The sequence below is a fragment of the Megalops cyprinoides genome, chromosome 16 (genome assembly GCF_013368585.1).
Source record: "Megalops cyprinoides isolate fMegCyp1 chromosome 16, fMegCyp1.pri, whole genome shotgun sequence".
In the NCBI taxonomy this organism is placed as follows: domain Eukaryota; kingdom Metazoa; phylum Chordata; class Actinopteri; order Elopiformes; family Megalopidae; genus Megalops; species Megalops cyprinoides.
In genome coordinates, this window is record NC_050598.1 from 33,851,552 (window position 1) to 33,874,051 (window position 22,500).

The window sequence follows — 22,500 nt, forward strand, 5'->3', positions numbered from 1 at the left end:
GGGGGATTGTAGGGGTGGATAAGATATGCTAAAGATTTTTTTCTAAAGGTTCAAGGCAAGGGAGAATGTTGCAGTAAATGTGAAATTCATAAAAATTTGACTCAAAATACAGAGGACACCATGGATCAACATAAGGGCTACAGCAGACTTCTAGTGGTAGTATCATGTGTTGTTGTTTCACTTACTGTACTAGAAATGAAAAGCATCTGCAGACTTCTTGTTGTACTAGAATATACCTCAAAACATTGTAGCACAGGAGCTGTCAATGAGGTATATTGCAGCATTTCAGATTATATTTGTTTTGGCATTAATGTACTGTAAACTTTTTTTTTTACAATGCAGCACTAATCTATGCAAAAACTGAGGATATGGCAACACATAATATATGCATTTTGCAATGCTTCAAGTGGTTTCTGTTTTTTAGTCCATTGCATTTTGAGTGACAATGTAGTCTTCCTGGGAGAGAACATTTGCTATAGTCATGGCAGCACAAGTCACTTTTGGGTGAATTATGAAGTGTTTTGGTGGTTGTAGCGCATATTGCATGAAAGATTAACTGATGTGCTCATATGCATGGCTGTTATGCACGCTGTGTTAAGAGTTTTGAAAAAGTGTATTTGTATTGACCAAAGTGTGAAAACAGTTGTAAAAAACTAACATCTCACTGGTAGATTCACTGACCTGCTGTCACCAAAGAGATGCTACAGCCAGCTCTTGTCATAGTGACACCAAAGCCTTGTATTTTTGAAGATACTTATGTAGGCTACACTGTTACCACGGAGCTGAGAATCTCACAGGCTGTGGAAGCATGGTGTCATGTTACTGGTATAGGACAGTGTTGCACTGGTCCACAGACCTGCAGAAGTGATCTGATTGGTGGGCACATTGCCGGAGATGGTGGAGCACCTGACTGCACGTTCTGTTCAGCGTGTGACCAAACATTTTCAAAACGTTATTTCCACCAGCTGCTGAAAAGAGCTTATCTGATGCCGTGTAACAGAATGTTTTGTGAGCTAATGGTTTAGAGAGGGTTTAATCTGTGTGACGAGGAGCTGGCACACTGCTGCTGCTACTGCTGTTACTGCTGCTGCTGCTGCTACTGCTGTTACTGCTGCTGCTGCTGTTACTGCTGCTGCTGCTGCTGCTGCTGCTGTTGCTGCTGTTACTGCTGCTGCTGCTGCTGCTGCTGCTGCTGCTGCTGCTGCTGCTGTTACTGCTGCTGCTGCTGTTACTGCTGCCGCTGCTGTTACTGCTGCTGCTGCTGTTACTGCTGTTACTGCTGTTACTGCTGCTGCTGCTGTTACTGCTGCTGCTGCTGCTGTTACTGCTGCTGCTGCTGCTGCTGCTGCTGCTGTTACTGCTGTTACTGCTGTTACTGCTGCTGCTGCTGTTACTGCTGTTACTGCTGTTACTGCTGCTGCTACTGCTGTTACTGCTGCTGCTGCTGTTACTGCTGCTGCTGCTGCTGTTACTGTTACTGCTGCTGCTGCTGCTGTTACTGCTGCTGTTACTGCTACTGCTGCTGTTACTGCTGCTGCTGCTGTTACTGCTACTGCTGCTGTTACTGCTGCTGCTGCTGCTGCTGTTACTGTTACTGCTGCTGCTGCTGCTGTTACTGCTGCTGTTACTGCTACTGCTGCTGTTACTGCTGCTACTGCTGTTACTGCTGCTGCTGCTGTTACTGCTGCTGCTGCTGCTGTTACTGTTACTGCTGCTGCTGCTGCTGTTACTGCTGCTGTTACTGCTACTGCTGCTGTTACTGCTGCTGCTGCTGTTACTGCTGCTGCTGCTGCTGTTACTGCTGTTACTGCTGTTACTGCTGCTGCTGCTGTTACTGCTGCCGCTGCTGTTACTGCTGCTGCTGCTGTTACTGCTGTTACTGCTGTTACTGCTGTTACTGCTGCTGCTGCTGTTACTGCTGCTGCTGCTGCTGCTGCTGCTGCTGCTACTGCTGTTACTGCTGTTACTGCTGTTACTGCTGCTGCTGCTGTTACTGCTGTTACTGCTGTTACTGCTGCTGCTACTGCTGTTACTGCTGCTGCTGCTGTTACTGCTGCTACTGCTGCTGTTACTGTTACTGCTGCTGCTGCTGCTGTTACTGCTGCTGTTACTGCTGCTGTTACTGCTGCTGCTGCTGCTGTTACTGCTGCTGTTACTGCTACTGCTGCTGTTACTGCTGCTGCTGCTGTTACTGCTGCTGTTACTGCTACTGCTGCTGCTGCTGCTGTTACTGCTGCTGTTACTGCTGCTGCTGCTGCTGTTACTGCTGCTGTTACTGCTGCTGCTGCTGCTGCTGCTGCAGGCTGTCAGACTCGAACCTCAGAAACGCTGAACAAAGGGACCTGCCCTGTGTGCGGCCTGCCAATCCAACTGGCACGACTCCTCCAATCAGAGCCTAGACCACACCCTCATTACACTGTTCCTCCAATCAGAGCCTAGAATCCATCCTCCTCATAACACTATTCTTCCACAGAATACAACAAGAGCAGCACAGACTCCTCAATCAGAACACACTGCACACACATGCAGACTCACATAGGAGATACAGGCCCTGCTCTCAAAATTCCACTGAGAAAACGTGCAATAAGTGAGACAATACAACACAACCCCCCCATGGTGAAAAATCTCTCTTGCCTTTCACTTTTCTACTAATTTTCTGTGGTTATTTTCATAGCTTTCCTTCTCACTGTCCAGGCTCTGGCATCATATATGGAATTAATACCTTAGACCCATTAAAAGCAGAGATTTTACTAATGTAATAATCATGGGTCATCATAAACACTCTACCCAGTGTTTTACACAAACACCCCACACACAGTAACCACCCAGCAAAACACGAGTGTGAACCTACAAATATACATCCACATATACGAATCTACAAATACAACTCCACATGTACGAATCTACAAATACAACTCCACATGTATGAATCTACAAATACAACTCCACATGTATGAATCTACAAATGCAACTCCACATGTACGAATCTACAAATGCAACTGCTCATGTACGAATCCACAAATGCAACTGCTCATGTATGAGTGGATATGAATCAGGTGACGCTCCTGTTGTCCTTCAGCTCCCTGCAGAGCAGCCAGAGCCCTGTGCCTTTTAGGACAGGCTGGAGAGCACAGCTACCTGCTGTTTCTGCAGCTGTTTGTTAATAATAAAGTGATTATGTTTAGATAGTGATATCTGTGTGCAATCTCCTCCTTCGCCAGTCCTGGTCAAACAGCTGACCCTCTCAGACAGTGAACCTGGGCCACAGCTGTGGACAGATCTCAGATCAGGGTGTAGAAGCAAAGAGAAAAAGAGTTACTTTAGGCTGTCTTACCTGAGACCTGCCTCTGGCCTGGTGTCATCTTAACATCAGGGGAAAGAGTGAGGGGGAGACAGCGAGGGAGAGAGAGAGGGAGGGGGGAGAGAGAGAGAGGGAGAGAGAGAGAAAGGGCAGGGTAGAAGCGGATCACTCACGATCAGCGCGTGCTCTCGGCCCATGGTGATGACGGTGCGGTTTATGGTCCGCAGCAGAGTGACGACGATGTCCTGAATGTGCTTAAAGGTGTCGCCCTGCCGAAGAACAGACACAGGATGGAGAGCATGAGAACAACTGAGAATACACACGCGCACACACACACACTGCACACACAGCCTACACCCCTACCATACACTCCAAACGCTCCACTAATATGACCACCACTGTATGTCAGGGTAGTGGTTGAACCTGCAGTTTTTGTGGTTTTTTTGGTATGTGGACAATAGACCTGCTTACTGTCCTAAAGTTATCATCTTCAGTGGGTGTTGGGACTCAGGCTGTTGATGCTTCTTATATAATCATATATTGCATCAGGTAAAAGTCATGACAGGCATGAGTGGCAGTGCAGAGCAGGCTGCTGGAACTCAGCTGCCTGCTTCTGTTTCCTCTCATTCCGAGTTTCACATCACCTCCATCCTGTAAGATCTGTGCTGGAGTGAAATACAAAGTTAAATACAGTCAGACTGTTTATAACAAAATTATCCCAATTGCCTATAAAGCCTGTCCTTTATTTCTCTGACTTCCTGCTTCCCTATCCACCCACAAGTCACCCAAAGTCTGCAAAACCCTCCCCTCCCCTCCCCCTCCCCCACCCCTCACATCGCGGTGCCCTTGGTGACGTGCTATCCCGCTCCTGTCTGTTCTGCTCTCTCCACGGACGTATTCCGGTCTCCTCTCCCCTCAGCTGCACGTTTGCATCTTACAAATTTTATGTGAAATTTATTCACCTGCACTGAAGCCAAAAAATATGATAATGTTAGCAGAGATAGTACTGAATTTCACGGTATGAATACACGTTTCTCACACACAGTAAGAAACAGTGGTAACACTGGACCAAGTGCTTCCAGTAGCCAGTAGTATGCAGTCGTATACAGTAGTGGAGGGTCTGTGCAAACATACACCCTGGAATGCTAAACAAGAGGGATTGTGGCCACACCAACGGTACGAGCCTCTACAGTCGCTCTAAGGGAGCAACAGAGGGCAAGTGAAAGCCGCTTTTGTGGCTTAGGATTCCCTCAACTATGCGACTTGGTGCTATTTTGAATGGAATTGCTCACATGGTATTGTAGGGCAATTTACAGGACCACATATCCTTCAAAACCCCCCAAAGGAATGCAAGTGTTCACCTCTGGGCTTGCAGGAGGTCAGGAGGGTGCAATAGTTATCTGGATACCTCAGTTACCATGCAACACCCACCAAGCGTGACTATTAAGCAGCTCAACTGGGGGGTAGCGGCAGGCCAACCCTTGCCCTTAATCTCTGGTCAGCAGGTCACGCTAAGGGCAGGACTCTGTCTGCTGCCAGGCAATCTACAGCACAGCAACACTCAGGACTCTGTTCATCTCTTGTCAAAAGTACTGAATATGGTCATTCTCATGTGCAACATAATCACATTTGGTGTCATTTGAAAGCTAATTTCACATGCATGTCAATGTTGTATGTAGCAGGGAGGGACGATGGGTTCATAATAAAGACTGTAACATGTGGCAGAAAAGTGAACAGTGAGGAGTGCACTTATCTTTGCATTCCTCGTTCATTAGCACCCCTTCGTACCCCCCAGGTTATCACAAGATTTGCAAGATTTTCTGTCTTACCCGTTGCAGCTGATCACTGTACAGTAGGATAACTGCTATTTACACGCTTACAGAATCATTATGCTATCGGTATACTCTGTAGTCTCTTGCCTATACAACTAGAGCCATTTTAGGTCAAGCTCAGGCCACAGGCATGTATGCATCTCTATGAGAGACTGCAACCCGTATAGAGCAACACTACACGAGACCAGAGGCTACAGTCCCTTGGTTGCATATATAAGCATTCTGTCTCAGTGATATGTAATGAATTCTGGTCCTGAGCCTCCAAAGGTAAGACGGCACGCCATCCTCCACCACTCGGGCACTTCCGTCGTTGGTGTGCTCGAGTGAGAGCTCTACAGGCAGCTCTACATTATGAAATGTTTTGGGAAACTGCTGTCACTATCTGCAATTGCTGGCCTTCTGTTTTCAAAATAAAGCTGGATTTACAGTGACTGCCCTTCACTACAGTGCAGGCAGCCTACTGACGGCATGTATAAACAGTGTAATATTCACACTGCTACACTGCGAACCCCGAGCCGGGCTTTCAGACTTCCCCCTGCAGGCAGAGTATGCTGTGTGGAGTGTGGAGAAGTGTGTCTGTGAGTACATGTTTGTGCATGTGTGTTACTGTAACACACTGTTGAATGTCGGGTGTCAGCGTGTCACTGCTGCACAGTGATTAGCAAAGGAACCCATGCTGGGGGCAGGAGCCCAAAATTGATTGGATGAGACAGGAAGCCTCCTGTCATGACAGTTCAATGTGCAGAGAATATAATGGAGTGAGACAGATTTACAGCATCTGAGATTCAGATGAACAGGGATTAAACCTTTTCATTTGCCAACAGATTCCCGGCTGTAACTCCCATGCACACATGCAAACAACACGTACACACACAGATATACACACATACATGTATGCACACACAGATATACACACATACATATATGCACACACGGATATACACACATACACACACACACACACAGATATACACACATACATATATGCACACACGGATATACACACATACACACACACACAGATATACACACATACATATATGCACACACAGATACACACACACACACACAGATATACACACATACATATATGCACACACAGATACACACATATGCACACAGCCAAGCACACACTCACACTCAATCTTTCTATTTCCCTCTCCCTCCCCTTCACACAGCTTGCTCAGGAAGCAGGGCATTATGGGAGCTGGGGGAATGGGAAGATTTAGTTGGTAAAACAGGAGAGTGTGAAAAACCAGTGTATCTGTATGGTGTGTGTGTGTGTGTATGTGTGTGTGTGTGTATGTGTGGCTGCAGTCTCTCACCACGTCAGTCCTGCTCAGCACCTCCAGGATGTTGTTGAGCAGCTCCACACTGTTCCTGCGCTCGTCCTGAGGCCCCTCCCCTACGTCCGCCAGCGCTACGCCCAGCTCCCGCAGCATCATGGGTAAGAGCACGTCCCGGCACTCTGCACACAGCGGGGTCACAGGGAGGTCACATGACAGAGAGAGGCGGAGCTTTCCTCAGAATCACTCATTTTCGAAAGAAATCTTCAGGAACCCAATTTCAGCTGCCTGATCTGGAATGGAATTGATTGCACCACACACATACACACACACACACACACACACACACACACACACACACACACACACACATGCCCTCTCACACACACACACACACACACACACACACACACACACACACATGCCCTCTCACACACACACACACACACACACACAGACACACACACATGCCCTCTCACACACACACACACACACACACACACGCACACACACATGCCCCATTTAACCCATAACAGTAGCCTATAAAACATATAAACCTAATCTATAAAAGTAAACATGTAAACCTAGTCTGTAAAATATGTAAACCTAGTCTACAAAATAGTAAACCTACATACATACATAAATAAACACACACTTAAATAAACTGTACAATATGGATTTAGTTGAATACATTGAGAAATTGCTGCATGTTAGTATCTGCCCACGTCCTCCACAGCTGTCTGAGATATATTACAGAGGTTATGAATAGGGAGTAGTACTGAAGTCACAAATATTCAAAAAGCATTTTTTTCAGCTACATTCCTTATTGAGTTCTCTTATTGTGATGGAAGCCTTCCATCAGTATGCACTGATAGAAGAAATTGATCTCTCTGTTCCTTTACTCTTTGCTCTTTGACAACTGTGTGATGGGAAGTAAGCACAGGTGTTTACAGAGCATGCTGGGAGTTCAACACAGGTTTACTGTGTGATGGGCATTTATGAGCTGTTTCAGCTGCTGGCTGGTGTGTGCGGTCTGACTGAGGAGAAGATGCAATTCCCTGCACTGCTCGCTAGGCTAACACCAGCATTCTGAAGCTCATTCTCAGCCAAACTGAGTCTCACAAATGGTTAGACATCCACAAAGAGACATCAGCCAAGCAAGTGAGATGCATGATGAAACCTGGGCATCAAAGTAAGGGAGGATGGGTATGGCTGAGTATCATCAGCATGGCGGTGATATGAGAAGCCATGGCAGGAAATGACAGAGGCACATGATCTTGTATACAAGGATAAAAGACGAGGAACCGGGGCTGAACTGTGAGGGACTCCTACAGAGAGGATCTGAGGGGTTGATGCTGCTTCTCTCCAGGACACCTGATAGGTGCATCCAGAGAGGCAGGATGAAGTCCAAAGGAGATCCCTGGAGATGCCCATCACCATCGAAGAAGATGAGAGGATGAGGTGATTTACTGTGTCAAAGGCTGCAGAAACATCTAAAAGTACCAGATTAGGAAGCAGCCCTTGCAGAGCAAAGGCCATTAGTGACAGAAAGAAGAGCCATTTCCGGGGAGTAGCCGGTCTTTAAGGCAGATTTATTGAGATCATGCAGGTCATTCTGTATGAAAGTGTGAAAGCTGATTAAAGGCAGTATGTTGCAGAGCTCTAAAGAGCTCCTTTCCATACGACACTCCAGCTCTCAGCACATGCAGATGATGTCATGGTGTGGGTGTACTTCAGAACGCCTCTAACGCACAGATAAACTAAGGGACACCTCCATGATGTAGAGTGTGCCACACCGCTCAGGAGTCGGGGAACCAATCAGTGTGCTGCCATCGACAGAAGCTGCTCTCCAGGCAACTGTGTGATCAATGAGCTGCCCAAAAATAACATCAATAATCGGCTGCACTGAACCCCCACCCCACCCCCGCACCCACCAGCTTCTTTAAAAAAAAACCTTCGTCTACCTGTCCTACCTGTCTATCTGCCAGCCACAGCCTGCAAGATACATAAAGCACACAATAAAACAACTACTCTTTCATTCATGAATATGACATCCTTATAATGGTGGATAAGAAAGCAGAGTGTGAGTGTCGTCTCTGGATGGATCCTCCATGCGTAACAGTCCTGCTTCCAGGTCAGCCATGATGCTCCGAGCACGAGCAGCACCAATGTAGACCAATCAGAGCACGAGCGGCACCAATGTAGACCAATCAGAGCACGAGCAGCACCAATGCAGACCAATCAGAGCACGAGCAGCACCAATGCAGACCAATCAGAGCACGAGCAGCACCAAGGCAGACCAATCAGAGCACGAGCAGCACCAATGCAGACCAATCAGAGCACGAGCAGCACCAATGCAGACCAATCAGAGCATGAGCAGCACCAATGCAGACCAATCAGAGCATGAGCAGCACCAATGCAGACCAATCAGTCCACACTCCTGTAAAACTCCTACACTCACACACTGAGCACAGCATCGCTGAGCACACACTGAGCACAGTGCCTCTCAGCACACACTGAGCACACACTGAGCACACACTGAGCACACACTGAGCACACACTGAGCACAGTGCCTCTCAGCACACACTGAGCACAGCATCGCTGAGCACACACTGAGCACACACTGAGCACAGTGCCTCTCAGCACACACTGAGCACACACTGAGCACAGTGCCTCTCAGCACACACTGAGCACAGTGCCTCTCTTGCACAGAAAATCCCCAAACATGCGGGGCTGCATTAGAGGTGCAGCCACTGAGTATTAACATACATAAAGAAACTTCAGATTTTGGACTCATAGCAATATGAAACAGTGACCCAAACTCACTCCATCATAAAGCCCTGCAATACTGAGATCTGAATGCAGAAAACAGTCTAACCCTAACCCTCAGCCAGCGGCACAAACCCCCACTAACCGCACACCACTTCAAGACAAAAGCACTTCATTAATCTAATGATAACACAACAAACACATACCAGACACCTGAATGCACTGTGCCAGGTTACCTGAGCATGGTAACTGTGAAATTTGAGAAATACCTTGCCAAGTTACAGGCTCAATTAGCACAGTCTTGTTTTTTGGACAGACCGACACAAGAAGTCCTGGTAGCCCAGAGACAGCACAGGCTAACACAGGCAGTCCTGGCGGCCCAGAGTCAGTGCAGGCTAACACAGGCAGCCCTGGCAGCATAGACAGCACAGGCTAACACAGGCAGTCCTGGCGGCCCAGACAGCACACGTTGTGTTCACACTGTCAGCTTCAGGAAGTGGAGACAGATGTTCATACACCATGATAGAAATGCAGCCACATAAGGAAAAACCTCTTTCTCTTTCAATTCTTCCCAAAGCTCTGAATGTGAGAGATACAGAAGCCTGCCCATCCTATGGCCTGAAGGACACAAAGCAGACAAGGGACATCCTGTTTTAGTTTTCTATTTATGGGAATGCTCTACATTTGATTTTTCTATTGTGGGTTATGTTTTAATGTCTCGTTAATGCTTTGGCAACATGTACCAGGAAAGAAAAAGAGAGAGAGAGAGAGAGAGAGAGAGAGAGAGAGAGAGAGAGAGAGAAACATGCAGCTTTCTTACCCTGTCTCTGGAAGAGTTTGCTGCCCACAATCTCTGTCATGGATGCCACTTTCTGTTTCTGTAGTTTCTCTGGAGGAATGCAGGTGTAGAAATCATACAGGAGCTGGCTGCAGACAGAAACAGGGAGAAGAATCTGGGCTGATCTGAAACAGATGCTGCTGTTCCGATGAGTGTGTCATTGGCAGTACATCTTTCAAGGTCCATGGCAGGTTTAAAAGCCATTTGAACTGGCTGAGAACATCTGGCTGAGTAATCGCATGAAACCTTTCTGTTACCTAAATGCAAAATTTTGTGTCTCTGTGTCTCTCACTGTATCTGTGTGTCTCACTGTGTCTCTGTGTGTCTCACTCTGTCTCTGTGTGTCTTACTCTCACTGTGTCTCTGTGTGTCTCACTGTGTCTCACTCTGTCTCTGTGTGTCTCACTCTGTCTCTGTGTGTCTCACTCTCACTGTGTCTCTGTGTGTCTCACTGTGTCTCTGTGTGTCTCACTGTGTCTCTGTGTGTCTCCCTGTGTCTCACTGTGTCTCACTGTGTCTCTGTGGGTCTCACTCTCTCTGTGTCTCTGTGTGTCTCTCTGTGTCTCACTGTGTCTCACTGTTTCTCTGTGTGTCTCTCTGTGTCTCTGTGCGTCTCTGTGTGTCTCACTGTGTCTCTGTGTGTCTCCCTGTGTCTCACTGTGTCTCACTGTGTCTCATTGTGTGTCTCTCTGTGTCTCATTGTGTGTCTCTGTGTGTCTCACTCTGTCTCTGTGTGTCTTACTCTCACTGTGTCTCTGTGTGTCTCACTGTGTCTCACTCTGTCTCTGTGTGTCTCACTCTGTCTCTGTGTGTCTCACTCTCACTGTGTCTCTGTGTGTCTCACTGTGTCTCTGTGTGTCTCACTCTCACTGTGTCTCTGTGTGTCTCCGTGTGTCTCACTCTCACTGTGTCTCTGTGGGTCTCACTCTCTCTGTGTCTCTGTGTGTCTCTCTGTGTCTCTCTGTGTCTCTATCTCTCTGTGTGTCTCTCTGTGTCTCTGTGTGTCTCTCTGTGTCTCTATCTCTCTGTGTCTCTGTGTGTCTCTCTGTGTCTCTGTGTCTCACTGTGTCTCACTGTTTCTCTGTGTGTCTCTCTGTGTCTCTGTGCGTCTCTGTGTGTCTCACTGTGTCTCTGTGTGTCTCCCTGTGTCTCACTGTGTCTCACTGTGTCTCATTGTGTGTCTCTCTGTGTCTCACTCTGTCTCTGTGTGTCTCACTCTGTCTCTGTGTGTCTTACTCTCACTGTGTCTCTGTGTGTCTCACTGTGTCTCACTCTGTCTCTGTGTGTCTCACTCTGTCTCTGTGTGTCTCACTCTCACTGTGTCTCTGTGTGTCTCACTGTGTCTCTGTGTGTCTCACTCTCACTGTGTCTCTGTGTGTCTCCGTGTGTCTCACTCTCACTGTGTCTCTGTGGGTCTCACTCTCTCTGTGTCTCTGTGTGTCTCTGTGTGTCTCTCTGTGTCTCTATCTCTCTGTGTGTCTCTCTGTGTCTCTGTGTGTCTCTCTGTGTCTCTATCTCTCTGTGTCTCTGTGTGTCTCTCTGTGTCTCACTGTGTCTCACTGTTTCTCTGTGTGCATCTCTGTGTCTCCCTGTGTCTCTCTGTGCGTCTCTCTGTGTCTTATTGTGTCTCCCTATGTCTCACTGTGTCTCACTGTGTCTCATTGTGTGTCTCTCTGTGTCTCTGTGTCTCTCTGTGTCTCTCTGTGTCTCTGTGCATCTCTGTGTCTCCCTGTGTCTTTCTGTGTCTCTCTGTGTGTCTCTGTGTCTCCCTGTGTCTCTGTGTATCCCTGTGTCTCCCTGTGTCTCTGTGTATCCCTGTGTCTCCCTGTGTCTCTCTGTGTCTCTGTGTGTCTCTGTGTGTCTCTGTGTCTCCCTGTGTCTCTGTGTATCCCTGTGTCTCCCTGTGTCTCTGTGTATCCCTGTGTCTCCCTGTGTCTCTCTGTGTCTCTGTGTGTCTCTGTGTGTCTCTGTGTCTCCCTGTGTCTCTGTGTATCCCTGTGTCTCCCTGTGTCTCTGTGTGTAATCATTGTGTCTCGCTGCGTCTCACTGTGTCTCTGCAGAATCTTGTCCATCTGACTCAGAAAGATCGGCAGTTGCATGATTTCATGGTAAAATGTCATTCTAAGTAAAATATGACCTGATTCATCAGCAGCAAACTTTCCTTTCAGGAATAAAAACTGCTAATCATGCTGTAAGATAAAGTACTGCAAGCAATTTGCTGAAATTGCACAGTTAAAAAATGAGAAAACAAAAAAAATCCACATAAAAGATGACTTGATGACGGCTTTGAAGTTCAGTGAGGACATTGGCTTGCGTATAGATATTATGCAACAGTAACTCCTGAGAGCCAGCAGCTAACGGTCCCAGCTGCATGGGGAAATTTGCTTTCTCACAGAGATAAAGGAAAGAATCTACGCAGATGCTTTTGGCTGATGATTGGTCTTGGAAAAACAAAGGGCAAGAAACATTGTAATTATCAGGAATCATCTGGCCATGTTGAACAGTGTGCCTGTGTAATGAGTCTGACAGTGGGCCTGTAATGGGTGAATGCTCTACCTGCTCCAGAGACGGCACTGGGGAGGCTGTGAGTTTGTGCAGTATCTGCTGCTCAGAAAAGTGCACCATGAGACGGCTGAACAGGTCACCATGCTGCTCACAGTCCTCTACCATGTGACAATACCAGCATGTGGTTACTGCCCTCTAGCCAATCCCAGCCATACTCTTGTCCATCCAGCATGTAGAAGAAAGGGCTGCATTTCTTCTTATGAGTATGGTATTTCTTGTATTTCTTATACAAAACATATTAACAGGTGTTTTGGAAAGACATGAAAATTCTCACATAATTTATATCATCTTTGGATCAATTAATCTAACTTTACCATTTTCTCTGTTGGTTTAGCGAATGTAGGACAGCACCACTCTCTATCAGCATAATGGACACAGGATAGCAGAACTATTCTACAGTATATCCATTACACTACTCTATATGGGCGTAATGGATAGAGGTTATTAGTGAAATAAGAGTGATGCTTTCCTGTATGCATTACACTGATAGAGAGGTGTTTCCTGTATGTATTACACTGATAGAGAGTGGTGTTTCCTGTATGCATTACACTGATAGAGAGTGGTGTTTCCTGTATGCATTACACTGATAGAGAGTGGTGTTTCCTGTATGCATTACACTGATAGAGAGTGGTGTTTCCTGTATGCATTACATTGACATGAAGAATAGAAAAGGAAGGACAGAAATGGAGGAGGGCACTGTTCTCTGCTGAAATGCTGAACTGAAGACAGCCTGACAGCCTGGGGAAAACTTTGTCTGCTGGAGACATGGAACAGATATAAGAGGGAGACTCACCTGAGCAGCTTGGCATCAAACACTTTCTCCACATCATGCAGGACTGTTGGCAGGTACTTCAGAGCAGCAACCTGGACACAGATATGCACACACACATGTGCACATGCACACATATGCACAGGAAAATTGTACATCAGTATACAAGCACAGACACATACATGCAAACATATGCTTACATACACAACATAAAAGTTACAGTGCATCTTCTACACTAATCTGTATTCTGTTTCTGGCACGTTCATCAGGGGGGAATTTCCACAGTTCTCTCATTTCAACAGTAAGAAAATCTCTCTGTCTGTTGGATGGGGTGTGAAACAGGCCCTGTCTCTCTGTGGTCATAGGAGCAGGGGATTCCCTGCTGACCAATCAGACTCTTTCAGTCTGGCCAATTAATGATCCCTAGTTCCACTGGCTGAACCCCTCCCTCTCCATCTCAGCTGGTGTGTGTGTGAATAAAACACAATAATACATAATGTATACATACATACATTATGTATTATTATTATTGTTGTTGTTGTTGTTGCAGTAAAGTCTGTATATGCAAACTGATCCTTAATCATGTTCCAGGGCACTGACTTGGGTACAGGGACACAGGACCTCAGAAGCAGAGGGGTGGTGTTGTTTGGAACCTGATATTTGATACACAGATGTGTGTGCACACCTGCAGCCAGTGTGTGTGTGTCTGTGTACTGCAACAGGAGTGTGTGTGAGTGTACGTGTAGCAGGAGTGTGTGAGAGAGAGAGTGTGTGTGTGTGTGTGTACCTGTAGGAGGAGTGTGTGAGAGAATGTGTGTGTGTGTGTGTGTACCTGTAGCAGGTGTGTGTGTGTGTGTATACCTGTAGCAGGAGTGTGTGTGAATGTGAGTGTGTGTGAGAGTGTGTACTGGAGCAGGAGTGTGTGTGAGTGTGTGTGTGTGTACCTGTAGCAGGAGTGTAGTGGTGTAGTCACTCTTCATCAGGTTGTTGATGGACTCAAACAGTCGCCTCAGAGAAGCTTCAAATTCCGCCTGTTCCTTTCCCTCATACAGCCTGTAGGCAGAGAGATACAGCACAATCACACACCCTTCCAAATGTGACCAAATCAGCACTTTATTTTCATCTATATCCCTCTGTCTATACCTCTCTCTGTGTCTATACCTCTCCATGTATACCTCTCTCTGTGTCTATACCTCTCTATCTATATCCCTCTATCTATACCTCTCTCTGTGTCTATACCTCTCTATCTATATCCCTCTGTCTATACCTCTCTCTGTGTCTATACCTCTCCATCTATACCTCTCTCTGTGTCTATACCTCTCCATCTATACCTCTCTCTGTGTCTATACCTCTCTATCTATATCCCTCTGTCTATACCTCTCTCTGTGTCTATACCTCTCCATCTATACCTCTCTCTGTGTCTATACCTCTCTATCTATATCCTTCTGTCTATACCTCTCTCTGTGTCTATACCTCTCTATCTATATCCCTCTGTCTATACCTCTCTTTGTGTCTATACCTCTCGCTCTATCTATACCTCTGTGTCTCTCTCCCTGTCTATCCCTCTGTCTCAGTGTAACTCTGCAGATGTTCAGGGCAGCAGGAGGGTGAATTGAAGATTATGAATCTGCACCGTAATTTCCCATAAAACTGCAGATCTCTGAGCAACATGTGATTAATGCTGGCATTGTCATCTCTGATCTACTGCTTCTGTACGAGTACACCTCCTCTCACCCTGCATTTCACACACACAGGCACGAAATATACATGCACATGCACTTAAGCCCATATACACAGACACATTATTTTCCATTATTGGCATTTAGCAGATGCTTTTACCCAGAGCGACTTACATCAGTTACAATGATATCCATTTGTACAGCTGGATATTTACTGAGGCAATTGGGAGTTAAGTACCTTGCCCAAGGGTACAGCAACGGTGCCCCAGCAGGAGATTGAACCAGCAACCTTTTGGTGATGAGTCATGCTCCTTATCCACTATGCTCCACTGCTGCCCCCACACATGCACACAAATACACAGACTCACGCTCACACACATGCACACAAATACACAGACTCACGCTCACACACATGCACACAAATACACAGACTCACGCTCACACACATGAACACAAATACATAGACTCACGCTCACACACATGCACACAAATACACAGACTCACGCTCACACACATGCATTATTTAGAATTTTAGAATGCAAAATTTCATTCTTCATTGTGTTTCCTTGAATGAAATACATTTGATCTTGTGTCATTTATTTGTGTGGGACAGGAGGTATAAGGAAACAGACTATGTCAGTGCTCCCGCCCCCTAGCTGTTGTGTTTTTGTTTTTTCCCGTCCCATGTGCTTTTGTTTTTCCCTTGTGTTTCAGCCCTGCTCTGCTCCCCGCCCGGTTCTCCACCAGCCTGATTGCTTATCGCATTCACCTGCCCACCTGCACACCTGCTTCCCATCCCCTTGTCAGCCCTGCCCTAGATCTGCCCTGCGTGCCTCTGTATTGTTGCTAGTTCATAGCAGTATTTTCTGACTGTTTCATCCCCGCCGTTTTTCTGTCGGTTTGCCGTTTCCCGTTTTCGACCTGCCTGTTTTTTGATCTGTTTATTGCCTGCCACTCTGTATTGTTCGCTTGATCTCTCTGCCTGCCCGTTGTTCGACCCTGCCTGTTCCGACTTTCCCATACCTGGATCTTCCCTTGGACTGCCTCTCTGGTTTAGACCCTGCCTGTGAACTGTTTAACGATCTGCTTTGCGATTTCATTAAATCTGCCCGGAAACCGACGCACTTGTGGTCTGCGATTGAGTCCTTGCCTGAGCCCTGACAGACTAGCTTTTTGATTTGTATTGTCATTTTTCTTTGAGACAGGGCTGGGTGTGAAGATATTTTACACACTCCACTATTGCAGTTTGGAACATTATAAAGTATGAAATCTCAGAAACTATGATTCAGATATCTATGACATGGACTAAAAGATGATTTCATGATTTCATTTTTTGTTTTTCAGGATTTTCTGTATTGTCGATACATGCATGTATGTTTTGTTTGGGAGGTCATTCTTCTCACCTATAACATTTTTCCTTCTGCTGTTGATTGTCAGTGTGTTGGAAAAGCAGACACTGCATTACCTTGTATTACTGTCACTAAGCAAATGCTCTTATCCAGACTGACTTAGTTTTATTCGTTTACACAACCGGATCCTTACCAAGACAATTGTGAGTTAGGTACCTTCCCCAAGGGTACAACAGCGGTGCCCCAGCAGGGAATCTGCTTTCTAATTGAAAGTGGTTGTTATTCTTTGCTGTCATGTGCATGCTGAGAGTCCCTCTTAATGAACACCATACTCTGCCGTCAGAGCCCATTAGAGAAAGAAGTTGCCCAATCAGCCTGGCTGAGCTGAAGGAGTCCGCAGGCGGGGAGGTACAAAACGCTGCACACACTGACAGGGTTCGTGAGGAAAGGACGCAGGCCGTACAAAACAGCTATTCAGCAAGTCAAAAAAACCCCCAAAAAGTCAGAACAGTCCGAGTCAGTAGCTAAAATTCCAGCTGTAAACGGAGAATATCCTAAATGGCAAAAGGTCAGAATCTATATTACAAGCAGGGCTTGTTACCGGGAAGACAGGCACACTGCAGGCAAGAAACAGGATCGATATGGGCAAAAAGCTGACAGGAAAACAGGTCAGCAAAGTTCCAGGGCAGTAGGCAAAAGGGTAATCCAAGTGTCAGCAACAGAACAGGCTTCTTCTCTTTTTTTTTTTTTTAAACAAAGGCAGTAAGACACTGAGACGATCTGGCACTGAAGAAAGAAAGCAGGTGAGGCACTGAGACGATCTGGCACTGAAGACCCACAGACACACGCACGCACACACACACAAACATTCACACAGACACACACACACAAACATTCACACACACACAAACATTCACACACACACACACACACACACACATACACACACACATTCACACACACACACACACACACACACACGCACACACACACTCACACACACACACAAACATTCACACAGACACACACACACGCACGCACACACACACACAAACATTCACACAGACACACACACACACACTCACACATTCACACACAGACACACACACACACACACACACACACACACATTCACACACATTCATACACACACACACATACACATATTCATGCAGACACATACACATTCACAAACACACACAAGCATTCACAGAGACACAAGCATAAATACACACATTAAACTCCACTATGCTTTGCGGCTTGGTTCATTTCTTATTCCTCATCATGACGCCTGTCTGCAGGTGCACTCACTGTGAGTAGAGCATTCGGGAGCGCACAATGAATTTGAAGATGTACTCCAGCGCCTTGAGCGTCCTCAGAATGGGCTCACACTGCTCCCCCCGACTCGACACATCCAGATAGGTCTTCAGCACCGACATCAGCTTCCTGCACACGGGACACAGAAACAAACCAGAAATACGATGCAGAATATAGATACATGTGTAAAGGAGACATATGATATAGAATATATATTTACAGTACTGAATGAGGTAGTTGATATAGAGTATAGATACAGAAATGAAAGAGGTATATTTGAGGCCATTTTTCCCAGGCCTGGCTGAGATTGCCAGCATTCATGAGAACCCTGGCAAAAGTCATGGCAGAGTCCATGTCTGAAGGAAACATTAAAAAAAAGATCAATAAATTCAGAAAACAAAATATAACTGTGTGTGTTTGCATTGTTATGTGTTTTAGCACAGATGTGTGTGTGTTTGTACTACCATGTGCATTAGCATATGTGTGTGTGTATTTGAGTGTATGTGTGTATGTGTGTGTGCGGATTTTACTGTGTATCTAATGCTGCAACAGCCACACACACACATCAGACTGTATGCAGGCACTCTCTGCCCCCGAGGAACATGGGGTGCAGATAAAAGACAGTTTTTCCTCGCCACTGTCGCCTTTGGCTCTGAGGGGGTATCAGGCCTGGAATACCTATGTAAAGCTACTTTGTTGTAAAAAGCGCTATATAAATAAACTGAATTGGATTGAATTGAATAAAAGGACTGAGGCTGAGACTGACTCAGATCACTCTGTTATTGCAGTGAAACCTGCATTAGGCACACAGAGCAGCACAGTGAGCAGCACAGAGAGCAGCACAGTGAGCAGCACAGTGAGCAGCACAGTGAGCAGCACAGAGAGCAGCACACAGAGCAGCACAGAGAGCAGCACAGTGAGCAGCACAGAGAGCAGCACAGAGAGCAGCACAGTGAGCAGCACAGAGAGCAGCACAGTGAGCAGCACAGTGAGCAGCACACAGAGCAGCACAGTGAGCAGCACACAGAGCAGCACAGAGAGCAGCACAGAGAGCAGCACACAGAGCAGCACAGAGAGCAGCACAGAGAGCAGCACAGTGAGCAGCACACAGAGCAGCACAGAGAGCAGCACAGAGAGCAGCACACAGAGCAGCACAGAGAGCAGCACAGTGAGCAGCACAGTGAGCAGCACACAGAGCAGCACAGTGAGCAGCACACAGAGCAGCACAGAGAGCAGCACAGAGAGCAGCACACAGAGCAGCACAGAGAGCAGCACACAGAGCAGCACAGAGAGCAGCACAGAGAGCAGCACAGAGAGCAGCACAGTGAGCAGCACAGAGAGCAGCACAGTGAGCAGCACAGTGAGCAGCACACAGAGCAGCACAGTGAGCAGCACACAGAGCAGCACAGTGAGCAGCACACAGAGCAGCACAGAGAGCAGCACACAGAGCAGCACAGAGAGCAGCACAGAGAGCAGCACACAGAGCAGCACAGAGAGCAGCACAGAGAGCAGCACACAGAGCAGCACACAGAGCAGCACAGAGAGCAGCACAGAGAGCAGCACAGAGAGCAGCACACAGAGCAGCACAGAGAGCAGCACACAGAGCAGCACACAGAGCAGCACAGAGAGCAGCACACAGAGCAGCACAGTGAGCAGCACAGAGAGCAGCACAGTGAGCAGCACAGTGAGCAGCACACAGAGCAGCACAGTGAGCAGCACACAGAGCAGCACACAGAGCAGCACAGTGAGCAGCACACAGAGCAGCACAGTGAGCAGCACACAGAGCAGCACAGTGAGCAGCACACAGAGCAGCACAGAGAGCAGCGCAGAGAGCAGCACAGAGAGCAGCGTATAGAGCAGCACAGAGAGCAGCGTATAGAGCAGCACAGAGAGCAGCGTATAGAGCAGCACAGAGAGCAGCACACAGAGCAGCACAGAGAGCAGCGTATAGAGCAGCACACAGAGCAGCACAGAGAGCAGCACACAGAGCAGCACAGAGAGCAGCGTATAGAGCAGCACAGAGAGCAGCGTATAGAGCAGCACAGAGAGCAGCGTATAGAGCAGCATGAGCAGCACGGTTGAATGCAAACAGCTCATAAAACTCATGAAGCAGGTGGGATTATTCTTTATGGCCCAACAAGAGAAGCTGAAGCATTCAGCTGTGAATAGTGATTAGCAGTGATTTACTCCTTATAGTAATATATTCCACATTATTAATATGAGTGATTTACTCTCTTGTTGAGAGAGAGAAAGAGGCAGACATACTTGTAGGCGAGGGTGGCACTGAAGTGCTGTTTGATGTAGGCCTCCAGCACTGTGTTGAAGTGCTGAAACTTCCTGTCTGCAATCAGACCTATGATGTAGATCTGAGAAACAGACACCACAGACATTACACAAAGATACTTTCAGGCAAACAAACATATTACTCAGTTATTTTAGAGTGTTGTGAGTACTCTGAGGTGGTTTTCTACTGACAGGAAAGGTTAATCACTCAGAGGGGAGAGAGGAAGACAGCTACGCACCAAAGCATCAAACACCAGGATGTCATAGTCATCAGTCTGGGAGTGCTCCATCATAATGTTGAACAGGGCATCCAGGGTGTCCTGCAGAAACTGGAGACAGAGGAGTGAGAAGAGAGGCACACAGACAGACAGACAGACAGACAGGGGGAGTAAAAAGAGATAGAGACAGACAGACAGGCAGACAGACAGGGGGAGTAAAAAGAGGTAGAGACAGACAAACAGACAGATACATAGACAGACAGAAACACAGACTGAGGGAGTGAATATACAATCCCCATCTCTCTCTGCTCACCTCATCTGCCCAAAAACATTCCCTCAGCACACATCTCACCACAACCTACACCCCCTCTCCTTCTCCCTCCAGCTCCTGGCTTCCAAAGAGACACATATCAGTCCTGACAACACTGCCACATCCACTGCCATGCCCACTTCCCCCACTCAACACTGCCACACCCACTGCCCCTGCTCAACACTACCACACCCACTGCCATGCCCACTGCCCCTCCTCAACATTGCCACATCTGGTGCCACACCCACTACCATGCCCACTCTCCTTTCTCCACACAGCCACATCCACTACCACGCCCACTGCCCCTCCACAACACTGCCACGCCCACTACCCTTCCTCTCAACACACCTTCACCCATACGCCCCATCCTTCTTCACAGGGTGGTGGTGTGAGTCTGCTCATCGCTAATAACTGGAATGTCTCTGTATTTCACCTCACCAACCCCATCTTTTGAACACTGGCTTCTTCTCCTTGCTCTGGTCATTTGACTACCATAACCCCTACAGCCCGAACCCCCCCACTCAGTCTCTTCTCACCATAACCCCTACAGCCCGAACCCCTCCACTCAGTCTCCCTCTCACCATAACCCCTACAGCCTGAACCCCCCCACTCAGTCTCCTCTCACCATAACCCCTACAGCCCGAACCCCCCCACTCAGTCTCCTCTCACCATAACCCCTACAGCCCAAACCCCCCCACTCAGTCTCCTCTCACCATAACCCCTATAGCCCGAACCCCCCCACTCAGTCACCTCTCACCATAACCCCTACAGCCCGAACCCCCCCAACTCAGTCACCTCTCACCATAACCCCTACAGCCCTCCCTCTGTCACCTACCACTGTAGCCTTACCCGTCTCTCTACCCTTTGCTTCATGGCCCCTTCTTCACTCCCATGTGTGGAATGTTTCTCAGCTATGTCTGGCTTTCCCCCTTGTCTCCAGGCCTGTCTGACACACGCCATGCTGACAGAGCCAAACTATGGACTGCAGAACAAAATTGGGAAAAATCTCACACCCTCGCTGATCTCTCTGTCTACCAGAATCTCAACTATATGTCACATTCTGTCATTTCCTGTTCTCCACCTTTTCATCCCTGCTCTTTCCACCACTCCCTCCTCCCTCTTCTCTCTCTGCCAATGACTTTGCATTGTTTGAGCCACCATCAGCAACTCCTTCAATCAAACCACAGCCCATTCAAACTCAGCCAACAGCCCTCCGTTACTTATCCTGTTCTGTTGACAAACGTAGGCCTCAGAACTCCTCATGCCTCATTGCCTAACTCTCTGCTCCTTGCCCCCCCTTCCCTCTCCTCCTCTCCAGAAGATCACACCTGACACTCTCCCATTCATTAAGTCACTCATCAACAACTCCCTGATCCATGGCTGTGCCCCCTCTGCCTTCCAGCAGGTTCATTTCACATCCCTGCTGAGGAAACCAGCCCTGGACCCATCTGTTCCCCGACCCTACCACCCCATGGCTGCTAATGTAACTGTAATGATACCCAGCTGCTTCCATTCATCTCATGCTCATGTTTCCTCACACACCTTGGCCTGATGTCTCACTGGATATCTAACCATCACCTGGGACTCAGTTTGGCCGAGACTCAGCCTCTCTGTATTTCAGCCAAGTCCTTTTTATTCAGACCATCATCCTGCAAAACACTGCTGTGGGCTCACAGTGTCCCTAAATTCTCCCACGTCTCACCCATGGTTACTGGTGACAACCTTTATCTGTTTCAAGGAGCTGGTGTTTGTCTACCACAAATGAACCCTCCCCATGAACTAACATGGTGATCGAGGCCCACATTTGTGATCCCAGCTCGATGTTTGCCACTGAAGTTTGTTGATATTTGGTTAGTGGTGTCCTGTTTTTGCGATGTTTCACTCCACTTTATTAGATGCACCATGTATGTTGCTCTGAATAAAAACATCTGCCAAATGACAATGTACACAGACAGACAAACAGAGGAACTTCTGACCACACAGG

At 47.3% G+C, this 22,500-nt stretch overlaps 1 protein-coding gene across 1 annotated transcript in view; it reads right to left on the reverse strand.

Moving 5' to 3' along the window:
- The window catches only part of LOC118790902 (dedicator of cytokinesis protein 2), an 82,239-nt gene that overhangs the window by 41,024 nt on the left and 18,715 nt on the right, over positions 1-22,500 (reverse strand). Inside the window, exons 19-26 of the mRNA XM_036548031.1 lie at positions 20,228-20,317; positions 19,971-20,071; positions 17,700-17,834; positions 14,305-14,413; positions 13,385-13,455; positions 10,009-10,115; positions 6,459-6,601; positions 3,475-3,570 (exon numbers count right to left, since the gene is read on the reverse strand). Of these exons, the coding sequence (XP_036403924.1) occupies positions 3,475-3,570; positions 6,459-6,601; positions 10,009-10,115; positions 13,385-13,455; positions 14,305-14,413; positions 17,700-17,834; positions 19,971-20,071; positions 20,228-20,317 (852 nt within the window). The remainder of the gene's footprint in view (positions 1-3,474; positions 3,571-6,458; positions 6,602-10,008; positions 10,116-13,384; positions 13,456-14,304; positions 14,414-17,699; positions 17,835-19,970; positions 20,072-20,227; positions 20,318-22,500) is intronic.